This window comes from Zootoca vivipara, chromosome 3 (genome assembly GCF_963506605.1).
Source record: "Zootoca vivipara chromosome 3, rZooViv1.1, whole genome shotgun sequence".
NCBI classification, from domain to species: domain Eukaryota; kingdom Metazoa; phylum Chordata; class Lepidosauria; order Squamata; family Lacertidae; genus Zootoca; species Zootoca vivipara.
In genome coordinates, this window is record NC_083278.1 from 61,953,042 (window position 1) to 61,967,004 (window position 13,963).

The 13,963-nt window shown below is 39.8% G+C and overlaps 1 protein-coding gene across 1 annotated transcript in view; it reads right to left on the bottom strand.

Annotated features, from left to right (window-relative positions):
* Positions 1-4,743: 4,743 nt before the first annotated feature.
* Positions 4,744-13,963, bottom strand: part of EPM2A (EPM2A glucan phosphatase, laforin) — a 32,926-nt gene continuing 23,706 nt past the window's right edge. Inside the window, exons 3-4 of the mRNA XM_035108819.2 lie at positions 9,351-9,592; positions 4,744-5,779 (exon numbers count right to left, since the gene is read on the bottom strand). Of these exons, the coding sequence (XP_034964710.2) occupies positions 5,505-5,779; positions 9,351-9,592 (517 nt within the window). The 3' untranslated portion in view covers positions 4,744-5,504. The remainder of the gene's footprint in view (positions 5,780-9,350; positions 9,593-13,963) is intronic.

Consider the following 13,963-nt stretch of genomic DNA (forward strand, 5'->3'; position numbering starts at 1 on the left):
ATTTGTGCAATATCATATATATATGCGCGCGCACACGCACACACACACACACACACACAATCCCATTGTTCTCAGTCAGTGGGTAATTTGGTGGAATCTTGCTGTGAGTTTCATGATTATTCAGCACCAGATAAAGATGACATGGGATTGGGGGGTGGGGATCACAATGACACAACTTCACAGTGCTAGACTTAATGCAAATAAGCTGGTCCCAGCCCTTAGAAAATATCCTTGGCTGTGTTTATAGCTTTTCAGCAGGTCACCTAAATCAGTATTGCTGGTTTTTAATGTTTCCCTTCCTTTCTAAGTTTGCAGTCCTAATCCCTAATAATGCTTCACAAATCAGAAGCTTTATCATATAATCCTTCTTTACTTAAATCTGCTCTTCGGTCTTAATGAATGAAACACCTTGGGTTGCTTCTTCTCATGTTGTGTTTTTGAGCACCAGGAGTGCTCTTGAACATCATTCCCAGGCTGTAATGTGCAGAACATATTAGAGAAAGGGATGTAGCTTTTCAATGGTAGATCATTTGCTTTGCAAGAAGAAAGCCTGTGTTTCATTTGTAGGTATGGAAAGGGTTGGTCCTAAAACTCAAGAGAGCTGCTGCAGGTCGGTGTAGCCATATTGAGCTAGATGAGCCAGGAGTCTTACTCAGCACACTGGCGGAGGAAGGGGGTGCGGGAGTGCGGCCCACCCTGGGTGTACAGCACGTGCGCTGCTCCGGGTGCCGGAGCAGCTAACTCCACCTCTGACTCAGCAGCTTCAGATATTCTTACAATAGGAAGATTGCAAGTGCTAACATGTATAGTCACCATTCTGTGTCCATGCATGTCCATGCATGAGTCTCTATGTAATATGCCCATACTGAGTGCAATAAGTTCCAATCTGTAAACTAGTTCCATCTTGAGGTTTGAGCCATGCTATTCCAGTCAGCAAATGTGTTCTTTTAGTTGGGGTATGCTTTTATGTCTGAATCTCTTCTCTCTGTGTAAATTCTTTGGCTGCAATTAATTCTTTTGATGGTGCTTTTGAATGGATGACCTGTTTCAACTCTGCCTTCCTCATTGTCACAGCAAAAATAAAATAAAAATCTCCCTTTGAAATTAGGGTAATGGATTAATTCTCATTTTAGGAGTTTCCTACCTCCCACCCTGTCTCTCAAAAATGTATTAACACCTTTGTGCCAGACTTCCAAGAGGAGCCATACATTAGTTTCAAAAATGTGCTCATCTTTTCGGACATAGCATAAACAGGTTTTTGTGTGGTAATGGCTAATGAGCCAATCAGTAGAGCATATTTAAAATTAGTTTTTTTTAATGGATAAGTACTAGATCTAGGCTTATTATGTAATTATGCTACTGGGGAGGCATCAGTACTTTGAGACAACCACTTTGTATTGTCCGTGGGCTCTGTCATTTGCATTTGTGGTGCTAGCTAAATTTATTTTTGCCACAGAATTGTAGAGTTGGCAGGGTCCAAACCCCTGCAATGCAGGAATCTTTTTGCCCAAGGTGGGGTTCAAACACACAACCCTGAGATTAAGAGTCTGATGCTTTAATGACTGAGCTATCCTTCATACCTAAGAAAGAGAAATTTGTGTTTCTCTAGATGTGCTAGAATGTGGATTGATATCCGGCTATGGTTAATTTTAATTGATATCAGTGGTAGAGAGTTGTAAGAGTATGCTTAACTCTTCACTGCAATAAATGGGATTCAAGACTGTTTCAATTTGGCTGGCTCATCCCCACAATTTACATTAATACACTGGGACAAACTCTCTTCTTTTTTTTGCAATGGAAGAGGTGGAGTAAATAGAAGTAGCAACCACCATCTGTTGCAAGTGATACAAGCTACTGTAATAAATTTGACCATTATATATAGAGAATTATACAATAATAATAAGAAAATATGTTTAATCTTGTTTTCTTATGGTCACATAATAAACATGGGTTTACCCTGTGTATGCAGCAGGGAGGGTACTTTCATCAAGAGTACAGCATGAACACAATGGTTTTGAATTATCTCTGCATACTATGGTCCTGATCCTAACTGGCTCTGCGCTATGGGGCTGCTATTTAACTTCAAAAAACTAATTGCATTCATGGATTTAACATCAGATCTAATTTGGAACTGAAGAGCAGCTCTGCAGACTTTGAGGGTGTGAGAGTGCTCTATGATAAAATTGTGTTTTAAAAAACAGAAGCATTCACAAGACCCAAAACAACAACACCTCACCCACCCACATACATACATACATAGATACATATGCACAAACACACACAATTTTCAGTACACTCAGAAACTGAGAGTGAACTATAAAGGACAGAATATTTTGCTTATGTTTTTGCATACTTTCCATCAACAACCAATAATGACTTCTATCCGGGACAATATCTTTGTCTAGTTGAATTATGTTTATGTTTACCAGTGTGGCTGTTCATATATTATTATCGGATTTACCCCATGTAAGCGAATCATCTTTGTACTAAGCAAATGATGGAGGAATCTGCTGCATCAAATGGCACTGTCAAAAAATGAAATTCTGTTCTATGGTCTCTCCAGGATGATGTGTGTGTGTGTGTGTGCTGGCTTAACAAACAGCAAACATGAGCCAAACTGTGAATAGATGGTGAATATGGGCTGATGCCAACTCCACAAAAATAATGGAAGCACTTCGTATATTTGTCTATCACTGTGAGCATGCTACCTGTTTGGAAAATACACATAGCATGAATTAGCTCTAAATTGGGCTCAAATAGCATACAGAACGCAAATGAGCATACAGAAGGAACTTTAAATGTACTGAAAACAATGGTAGGCTAAATCATTAAAATACAACAGGGTGATGAGAAGAACAAATGCATCAATCTAGGCTGCATAGCATGCAAAAAGCCATATCTGTATAAGCACAAGATTTTTATTTACCAGCAGTAATAGTGCAGTTTCAAGTATTTAATGACATGTTGGCACAAAACTAAAATTAGAAATAAAACATCAGACCAGCACACAAAATAAAATAATTAAAATAAATTTCACTCCTTTCCTTACATGCAAGAGAATTGGAATGAAAAGTAAATACTGGCAGAGCGATACATTAGTTTGTTTTTGAAGGTGACTGCAATGCTTAAATTCTATCAAGATTGGAAGAAAAAGCTGAGACAGAGCATCTTACAACAGGCTTGTAATGAAGGCTCAGTATTGTACAGTAATGAAAGCAGAGGTAATGCCGGTGTGGTTATAACCATGTTGGAGATAGGTGTGCTGAGACTGAGAACATGGCTTGCAACAACAAGGTCTCTCTGCCTTTAAATTAATGGGGAACAAAGAATGCTGGGATGGGACTTTTCCATTAACCAGTGTGCATGTTAGTGATGGATGCTGGCGGAAAATCCTGGTATTTTAATGTATTCTGTTACTTGCGTACAAAATGAACTGAAAGGGGCACATACACACACACACAAGAAAGGAACAGAATGTTTCAAAACCAGTTTTTGAAGTGAAAGACAGAAATTCTAGATGGAAATGCAGAAGAACGGAATGGCAGAACAGAACATGGGAGAGTCATGCCATAAAATAATTTCACAATGGAACATAGGAAATCCACCCACTCCTAGTTAAAACAATGCTGGTATTAGATTCAGAAAGAACTTGAGTCAAGAGAATTAGGTGTTAGCCTTTCCAAGGTGTCATAAAACAAAAATAAATATGCAAAAGTTACATAAGTTACATTTTTATTGGATGCATAGGGTGTACTGGAAGATAAGTTTAGAAACAAACAAAAGCAAAGTAGGACGCTATAGATAAGCACACCACTTATCATTTTATATGGCTTTTGGTGGAGGTGTAAGTGTGGCTCAATACTGACAGATGTAACTGTCCATTTTAAGAGCCTGCAGTGATCCACTTTCTTTTCTCTATTACTTTTGTCTCTTTCCCTATAATTTCCTTGTATTTTTTTCCCTTTCAATCTCAACCCTTTCCTATCTCTGAATAGTGAGTGGGATTTGAATACAGGATTTGAAATATACTAAGTGGATTAGAACTTAAGCTTTAAAGGTTTATTTTCTTATTTATTTTACTTTTTACTTAATTATTGATAAACCACATTATACATGCTTAATACACAAAAATACAAGATAATGATCCAAACATAAATGCAAATGATCAAATAAAGATATTAAGGAGACATTCCTGAGGACCTTTAGAAATCATTTTCAACAATATTCCTGGCTTCTCTATCCTCTGGTTTTTCTTCAGATCATATAAATATTTTTCTGTTAAAAATCAGTTAAAACCTAAAAACATTATACACATCGTGGTGCTGTGGTTAAACCACTGAGCCTAGGGCTTGCTGATCAGAAGGCCGGCGGTTCGAATCCCTGTGACGGGGTGTGCTCCCGTTGCTCGGTCCTAGCTCCTGCCAACCTAGCAGTTCGAAAGCACGTCAAAATGCAAGTAGATAAATAGGAACCGCTACAGCGGGAAGGTAAACGGTGTTTCCATGTGCTGCTCTGGTTTGCCAGAAGCGGCTTTGTCATGCTGGCCACATGACCTGGAAGCTGTACGCCGGCTCCCTCGGCCAATAATGCGAGATGAGCGCGCAACCCCAGAGTCAGTCACGACTGGACCTAATGGTCAGGGGTCCCTTTACCTTTACCTTTAAGATAAAGGTACATTACCAATACATTACCAATAAATATGTCAATGCAGACAAGAATAATACCCCCACTTTTTATTTTTCTTTAAAATTTTATTTCATTACAACTTCTATTTGCCAAAGACTGTGCTAAAGGCTCCCTTTGAAATGACCAAATAATCCAAATAAACCCAGGTGTGGGGTAAATGATTTTTTAGTTTGTAACAGCTTGTGTTCCGATCCATTCTGACTTCTTCCTATCCCAAGTGTTTCTCTTTTAACTCTTTGCATCATTCACCTATGCCTGATATTGCATAAGAATCTTATGTGTGGGTATCCAATTGGCTAGGAAGTTTAGAAGAATTTTGCCCTGATCCAGCTAGGGGACATACATGCTTATCTTTAGCTGAATGAGGGAACTAAATGCACAATCAAGTTCTAAACCTGCAGCTTCTCTTTTGATCCAGCTGCCAGGGCTCAACATGTGGAGTCCTGTTACAAAATCTACAGTGGTGTTTGTGAAGGAAAGGAGGAGAGATGGATTTAATTCCAGCGGCTACCCCTCCCCAAACAGCTAATCAATGTGCCAAGCAGCAAATCAATGTGATTACACTTTTCCCAACAAAGCTGCACAATCATAGCCCTGACTGCTGCACACACATTTGGCTGAATCGAAGCCATTTTGCTTAATTGTTTCAGAGAGAAAGAAAAAGCAACGTATGAAAGATAAGACTCGGAAGACATCTTCACCGTTATCACCATCATTCCACTGTTTCCTCAGGCAGTGACACTGTTTTTGGAGCCAGTTTCACAATTCCTCAAATGCTTGGGTTTGGCAACACTTCTAGCGACGTCCTCTTTTTCTTGCTAAGGCTTGCATGAGGAGCGAAGAGGTCCAAATTTCTGAAAGAAATCCTCCTCGGCACGCACCAGAGCTTCTTCATCGATGTAGACAGCTGCTCTCCTGGAGGCCACAAAATACTGCACTTTCCTCAAGTTCCATCCTAGCACATATTTTAACCAGCCGCAGACTGCAGCTGTGGACCTGCCAACGCCTGCATTGCAGTGGACGTAGACATTGTGCCCGTTCTCTAGTAGCCCGTGGAGGAGACAGACAGCCTGAGGCAACATTTGGACTCTACCTAGAATTAGAAACAGGACAACTGTTAAATGCATGACAACCTTACCTCCACAAGTTAGAAACACTGGTGGCGGTTTGTGTTGTGCCTTAGTTCTAGGTATGGCCATATTTAGCTTGTGAGGATTTTCACTGGTGAAACAAGATTGCTCTTTTACCTTTGTGAACTGTAATGAAATATTGCTTTACAGTGACAGGTCAGAGACTAGCAGAAACAGCAATTGATTAGGAGTTCTTCAGTCTGTGTGTCCTCAGTCTAATCCCTATCTAGGACTCACATAAGATGCTTATCACTACTGACACTAGTGACCCTTAAGGGAGCACCACCCTGAACTAAGCCAAGGTTTAGTTGAGTGTGTCATCTGAACCTGGGTTTGTGGGTAAGCTTTTCCTTTGCTAACCACGAGTTGTAGCCAACCTTATTTTGATGTATAATAATAATAATAATAATAATAATAATAATAATAATAATAATAATAATAATATATTCCCCAGCCACTCTGGACGGCTTCCAACAGAATATTAAAATAATCTATTAAATATTAAAAAGCTTCCCTAAACAGGGCTGCCTTCAGATGTCTTCTAAAAGTCTGGTAGTTTTTTTTCTCTTTGACATCTGGTGGGAGGGTGTTCCACAGGGTGGGTGCCACTACCGAGAAGGCCCTCTGCCTGGTTCCCTGCAACTTGGCTTCTCGCAACGAGGGAACCGCCAGAAGGCCCTCGGTACAGGACCTCAGTGTCCAGGCAGAACGATGGAGGTGGAGACACTCCTTCAGGTATACTGGGCCAAGGCCGTTTAGGGCTTTAAAGGTCAGCACCAACACTTTGAATTGTGCTCGGAAACATACTGGGAGCCAATGTAAGTCTTTCAAGACTGGTGTTATGTAGTCTCAACCAGTGTTATGTGGTATAGCCTTCCTTATTACAATTCTATGTATAAGAAAACACAGGGCATGAAGGGCTAAAAGAAAAGTCTAAGTTGGACAAAAGACACAGGTGAAGAAAGGGAAACAGAGACCTCAAAAACTGATTACTGTATATATAGTGAGTGTGTTCACCCCAATGCAGAGGCAATGTTTTGCCTACACAAACAGGTTTTGGTATGCAGTTGTACTGCTGTAGGATATGATAGGCCACTGTGTGCAGGAACAAGCATCCAGCAACTGCCCTTCTGTATTTTGCCCCCATATTTTGCCAATTCACAGATTGGCAGATGCTGCTCCATAATCAAATACTTCCTTGTTTTCCATACTTCCACTTAACATATAATGCAACGGTCTTCTAAGAAGACTGCAAGGAGAGAGATTTTCTCATTCCCTTTGTCCTGTTTTCCAGGGTGATCCTTTAATAAAAGATTCAGCCCAACTAATAAGGATGGAGAAATCTAATTCTCTCTGTCAACGAGAAAATGGGAAGAAAAATGTAAAGTAAGGAAGAGGGCAAAAAAACCTTTATAGTACCCACTCCTTGAAATGGCTAGTCTAACTTGACACTGCCCTTTGGCAAGTGCCTGGAGGTTGGTTCTAATGATGTGGAGAAGGCCAAGCTATTCCTTTTGAATGGGGAAAATAATGTCTCCACAAGAGGTAATAATGGACTACTTTTGTTGTGACTGTAACTCAAGAACATATGAAAACTGCACATACTAAAAAAAAAATGGCAATAACCAGACTTTATACATTGAAGTCATTTCATAAGGGCCACCACCCACTCTAGGTGGCTTTTACCTGAAGTGGAGGGATGAGGCTATGTGGGTGAGATTAGGGTTGATGACTCTTCATTCGCTTTTGCCTTCTTGCTTCTATCTAGTACAAGAGTGGCTACTAGCCTGTGCACTTCAACTATACCAAGCACTCAGGTTAACAATAAATATTAAAAATTGCCTTACATCCCAACTATGATCTCCAACATGGCATTTTGTTAAGGGTGCTGGAAATTGTAGATCAGAGAGGTATTCTACAGTTCCATGATTCTTTTTTTCGGTGTGTGTGTGTGTGTGTGTGTGTGTGTGCTTTAAATTGGCTTTAGATAGTTTTCATGCAGTTTTAATCTCCAGGTAAGAGCCGGCCTTTTTCAGGGCAAGTTTGGGGCACTATGAATTTGAAGTGATCCTCCTGCTAGGTTTCTTTCTTTTGTTGGCTCTTGTTCTTTTGCTCACTGCTGGCTAATTTAATTTTATTAATTTTATTAATTCTTGCTATTAAGTTGTAGTTGTAGTTGCTGTTTTCATTGTGCATTTTGCCATCTTTCATCGCTAGGCACTTTTCAAGTCCTTTTGGTTCAAAAAGGCAGGGCACAAATATTGTAATAGGTAGTAAATAAATTAAAAAATGTTCAAGCACTGTGACTTGGAACAACACAAACATGAAGACCATTATGGAAGTATATTGATTTTGCCTAGAAGCTATTCCTGGAACATTAAAAACAAAATTGTAATTGTCTTCATCACAAAGTAATTTGAAATTCATGAGGGGTAGCGATCTAGTGCGTTGCATCAGAAGCACCATATTTTTGTGACATGAACTTTTGTGGGGACCAGCATACTTCCGATGCATTAAAGTCACTCTGAGTGACCAATAGCAAATGTGATTCTTTGACTTTTTTGGCACATCTAGTTCCTGGGGCAAAGGGTAATATTTGATGTGAGTAGGGATGGATGAATCTTTCAGTTTCTCTGGTACTTATTTTTCTAATTTTAAGTTCAGGTTTCCACATTCCCGCATCAACTTGGAAACCTTTTTTTTTTTAAAGAAATAAAAAAATTTCTTTTTTTAAAGAAATATCACCAGCATTGTAGTGTGACTTTCTCCTAATATACACATTTTTGCAAAGCAATTTCCCCTAATATAATGCATTTTGGAATATTATTTTCCACTGAAATATGCCCCCTTTACTCTAATATATACATTCTTGTACACATTACTTGGCTGGAAAACTTTATTGCAAAATTCAGTATATTGCAAAGTATTAATTTTGAAGGCTGGCTCTGTTTTGCTTCAGATTAGATAGATTTGCATTAAATGTGAAATGAATACTTTCCCCTTCCACATCAATAGATGGAGGGAAGTGTGTGCTACCTTTGAGATCAATTGTGATGGTGTACTTGTTTATATATGTGGGAAAACTTCAGATTATGTAATAAATCCCTGTATATTTTGAGTACTACTGATAAAAGCAACTTTTAATATATTGGGTATATATGATTGCTTATCTTCATTATCATCATCATCATATTATTAATCTCAGTAATAAAAATAGAGCTTTCTTTCAGGTACTGTTGAACATCAAGTGTATTCAGCATATTTCAAGATTGCTCAATGCAGTTAAGTGCAAGCACAATTTAAACAAGTTTTTATATATGAGAGCTGCTTACTAAATCCATAGAATACTCTGATCTCTATCTCTGGGTATATGGTGTGCTATGGCAACAAATTGCCTGGAAGATAACAGTAAGTAATTTGTGAAGCCATGTGAATGTTGATGCTAACCTTTCACACAATGCATACGGTATATTTTCCTGAATGTTTTTCTTCTTCTCCAAGTTATTCTAACTCATGGCAGAATGTGAAAATTACCTTCAGTACTCATGTCTGGTGTTGGCATCCAGACATAAGCAAGGCCTTCTTCTTTATACAGCTTCATGAGAACTTCTGGACTCATAGGTTCAGGATAGCGATTACATCCCCAGGAATTCTGAACAACGTCCCATTCAGTCTGGAAGTTCATTACCGCTGTAATGCCCAACTCTCGCTTTAGTTTTACGGTCACATGCTCCACTTGACGAGGGCAACTTCCTAACCATATATTTGGCAAAATTCTGTGAAAAAAGAAAAGACATTCTATAAACCAGTAACATGATATAAATACATAGGAAGGACACGATGGGTTTATGGCTGCAATAGCAGGACACCTACCGGTATGCCGCCTGTCCTATGTATTTATATTGCTGTACAGCTAGGGTGGCTAACCACTTTTGGCTCAAGATCTGCACTGACAGCCAGCCAAAGTATGAATGGCTGAAGTGTGCATGGCCCACACAGTCACTTGTTGGGCAGAGGAATAGTGGAGACCACCTCTTCAACCTGACCCTCCCAGAGAAGAAGACAGTTCAGAATTACAACAGGGGTTTGAGGGAGGTCACAGCTCAGAGGCAGATGAGCGGAAAAGCTGGGAAATAATGGGAGAGGAGGAGGAAGAGGAAGCACCAGGAGGGCAACAGCTTATGGACACAGTGCCTTTAGAAAGCATTCCAGACCCCCCCCCCCAGAACCTAGTGAGCCTTGAAAGTAGAAGGGCTCAGAAGCAAAGGACCCTCAGTGCCACCTGTAGGGAGATGATGACGAATGAGGAAGTGGGAGAAAAAGGGGGTGGAGAGTCACTCGGGACAACGCCATTATTCCATAAGGCTGCATCCCAAACCTCTCTGTGTAAATATTGAATAAAAAAAACAGGTGGTAAGACTTTTCCTTGTCTCATCCGTTCCCGGCAACCTGCAATGGGTGTTGTTTCCTCCGCCGCCTGACACTTGCATGCTACATGCTCATTACATGCTCATACAGACATTCACTCAGGCTGGCAGACTTGTACACACATTCAGGCAGGTAGACACGCACATAGAGACAGTGCTGGTGGGGAAAAGGAGGCCGTTGCTCTCCACAGACATCTCACCGGTGTAGTAAGTCAAATTCTGCCTGAACAGAGTTTGGAATGGGGTAACACACCAGCATGCCTTATGACAGTGGAGTTGACCCCAGCTTTTTACAGTTAGGATTGGTCTGTGAGTCTGCAATAGGATTAGTCTGGATATTATAAAGCAGGATACAGTGTCCCATTGATTATCATTTGTGCTCCATTAACACCCACAGTATTCTAGCAGCCATTCATTCAGAAGGAAGGTAGCCGTGTTGGTCTGAGTCGAAGCAAAATAAAAAAATTCCTTCAGTAGCACCTCAGCCCAGGACTAATTGCAGCCATCAGCAGCCATTAACACCCATCTACAGGTTTACCACTCCCATCAGCCCATCTCCCATTCCCACCCACCCCCACCACCCTCTGTATATATATAGGGTCTGACACTTCTGTTTCTAGTGTATCTGAAGAAGTGTGCATGCACACGAAAGCTCATACCAAAATATAAACTTAGTTGGTCTTTAAGGTGCTACTGAAGGAATTTTTTTATTTTGATTCAGAAGGAAAACAGTGTTCTTGACATCAAGAGCTGACAGCTTTAGAAACTCTCAAAGAAAGTCTTTCTACATTTGCAGCAGAAAAGCCTTTTATATGGATAATTGATGTGAGCACTACAATATGACATACTTGTTAAACAAGCACATTGTCATGAGGACTGCCAGCAAGAGTTATAACAGCAATTTTTACCATTCTGTTTTTGCAAAATCTGCCTTAAAGAATTGGTTCATTTGACTGTGCTTTAATGAGAGAAGTTTAATTCCTCCATTAAATTTATCTCTCTAGAATGTGTGGGCTCTGCTTCTGCATAGTAGTAACAAACGTATTAAATACTGAATATTCTCCCTGTATAGAGTAAACCCTCTATTAATAACAAAACAGACTGTGCTCAGTTGAAATACTGATTGTACCAACCCAGTATCAGGACAACTGTAGCCCAAGTAACAAATAAATCAAATACCTGGTGGAAGTTATGAAACATGCCATTCTTTGCAGTGTGTGTGTGTGTGTGTTTTAAGCCTTCAGTAAGACCTTCCTTTTACATATAAATCATTGGGGTCAACAATACCTCACTACATTATTTACTTATTTTTTACATTGCATCACACTTTTCTTCCCAAAGAGCTCAAAGTGGCATAAACAATTCTCCCCCTCCCTATTTGTTTATTTTATATTAAAATGTAAAATCAAGCATAGAAAAAACCCATCACATAAAACAGATGGGAAATATTGAAGCAGAGACAAAGAGGGACCATAGATTTCAGTAACACATTCCGGACTTTTGATACATTAGAAATTATAACAAATATATAAAAATAAAAACACCATTGATATGGTTAACCCTTATATTCCAAGGAAATGAGCTTCATTTTCAGTTAACTTTAGTTTGTAAAGCTCTGCACATCTTCCTGTTTTACTGTATTATCCACAGCCATTTATAGACGGGGCTAGGGTGAAACTGGTTATGTTCTGCATTATTAACGTAAACAATAAAACCCTACCAAACAGAAAGAAATTTGACCTCTAGTGGTTCTTAGTTTATATGGTCATTTTTAAAGGGTTGATTCCCATACATTTGTGTACCAAGAAGAAATATCTGTTCTGGCTAGATTCCTCCAAAACCAGGCTATTCTGGCTCCCCCTCCCTTCTTTGTTGTCACAGCAACCCTGCAAAGTAGGCTAGTGACTGTCCCATGGTCATCTAGAGAGCTTCATGGCTGAGTGGGGATTTGGTCCCTGGTCTCCCAGGTCCTAGTCCAACACTCTAACCACTACAGTATGATCTCTATAATGTACAAAATGCTACACAAATGGTATGGGGGGGGGAGGTGTCTAACTGACCTCAGTGTTCTTTAATCACAAAAAGCGTTTTCAAAACTTCTTTGATTGAAAGTCGGCATTAAGTCTGGCGATCTGGTGAAGCGAGGGTGCAGGCTAGTTACAAACATTTGTAGATTTGACTGGGGTCTCAGTGACCTCCCCCACCAAAAGTTGAATTAGTAGGTTTTGTGCAAAACAATGGGTGGGGAGGTTCACAAGGAAAAAATGTTTAAATAATTCAGGTTTGTAAAGGCATTCTATAAACCTGTGGGGTACCATATGTTCATTTTTTCTCCTCAGTACTGCCAATGTGGTAGAGTTGAGCTCAAATGCCATAATAGTAAAAACATTGGTGTATGTGTGTCTGATGGCAATTTTCACCTCAGCATGGCTGAGACCTACCTGGAACATGGAGTTGTGAAAGAGTGACACAAAGTTTTATTTTTTCAGTGCTGTTGGGGTGTATTTGACCCCACCTGTTGAGGGAGGATTAAACTGTATATTTTAACCAGAGGGCCATGGAATACCAACATTCATATGATGTATAATCCTTGTTCATTATTCTCTTGTTTCTAGAAGTGTAGATCCCAAATCATCTGAAGGCAGCCCTGTTTAGGGAGGCTTTTAATGTTTAATTATTTTATTTCATTTTTCTGTTGTAAGCCGCCCAGAGTGGCTGGGGAAACCCAGCCAGATGGGTGGGGTATAAATAAATTATTATTATTATTATTATTATTATTATTATTATTATTATTATTCAAGCAGAAGAAATGAAGGCGTTTTCACCCTCGTTGCATCTATTCCTGTTCTCTGAGCCTCATGTGGAATCCAAAAACTGACGTGGGAACAAGCTCCATGCACCAGACATATAAAATTAAGTTCAGATCCTATCTATAGTCCATTTGGTCACCTCAAGTCTACAGTGTCACAATGGCTCCCGAGAACTTGGCTTTCTTTGATGTTTTCTTCAGAAGTTGTTTGAGTAGCAACTATTGTTTTCTATAGTTGACAAAGTAACAGGGCAATGCAAAGCTTATCCTTGAGTTAGAATCAGAACACTAAGGAGCATATATCCATTATAGAGACGAGGAAAAGAAAAACAAGCTGTGAATGACTCAGAATTCTAATTTCTCTCCTTGCAGTATAACATGAGCAGTGGGACTTAGGGATTTATCCTCTGATAAGATTCACAAGCCCCAAATAACTACTGGAGCTTAGAGCTCTCACAGTGAATGAGATCTGCAAGTCCCACTTTCCATATAATAGGGGACGTGAGAAAGTGTGCAGGGCAGAGAAGCACAAATAGTTGATGTTCTTTTCCACCTCTATATAATACAGAAGTCAGTTCTGTCGAATGTGGACAGGACAAGATGGTAAAACTGTCTGGACCTGAAGTGCAGCTGAGAATATTATCTACCCATTGCGACTCATGCCTCCTCTTATATTGATTGAAAATGGTCAAAGAAGCCTGCCCCAAAGCCAGCGATACCCCTAGGAGATAGAAGGGTTGTTGATGTTGTTGTTTAGTCATTTAGTCATGGCCGACTCTTCGTGACCCCATGGACCATAGCACGCCAGGCACTCCTGTCTTCCACTGTCTCCCGCAGTTTGGTCAAACTCATGTTCGTAGCTTCGGGAACACTGTCCAACCATAGAAGGGTAAGTAGCCATTTGATCCTAA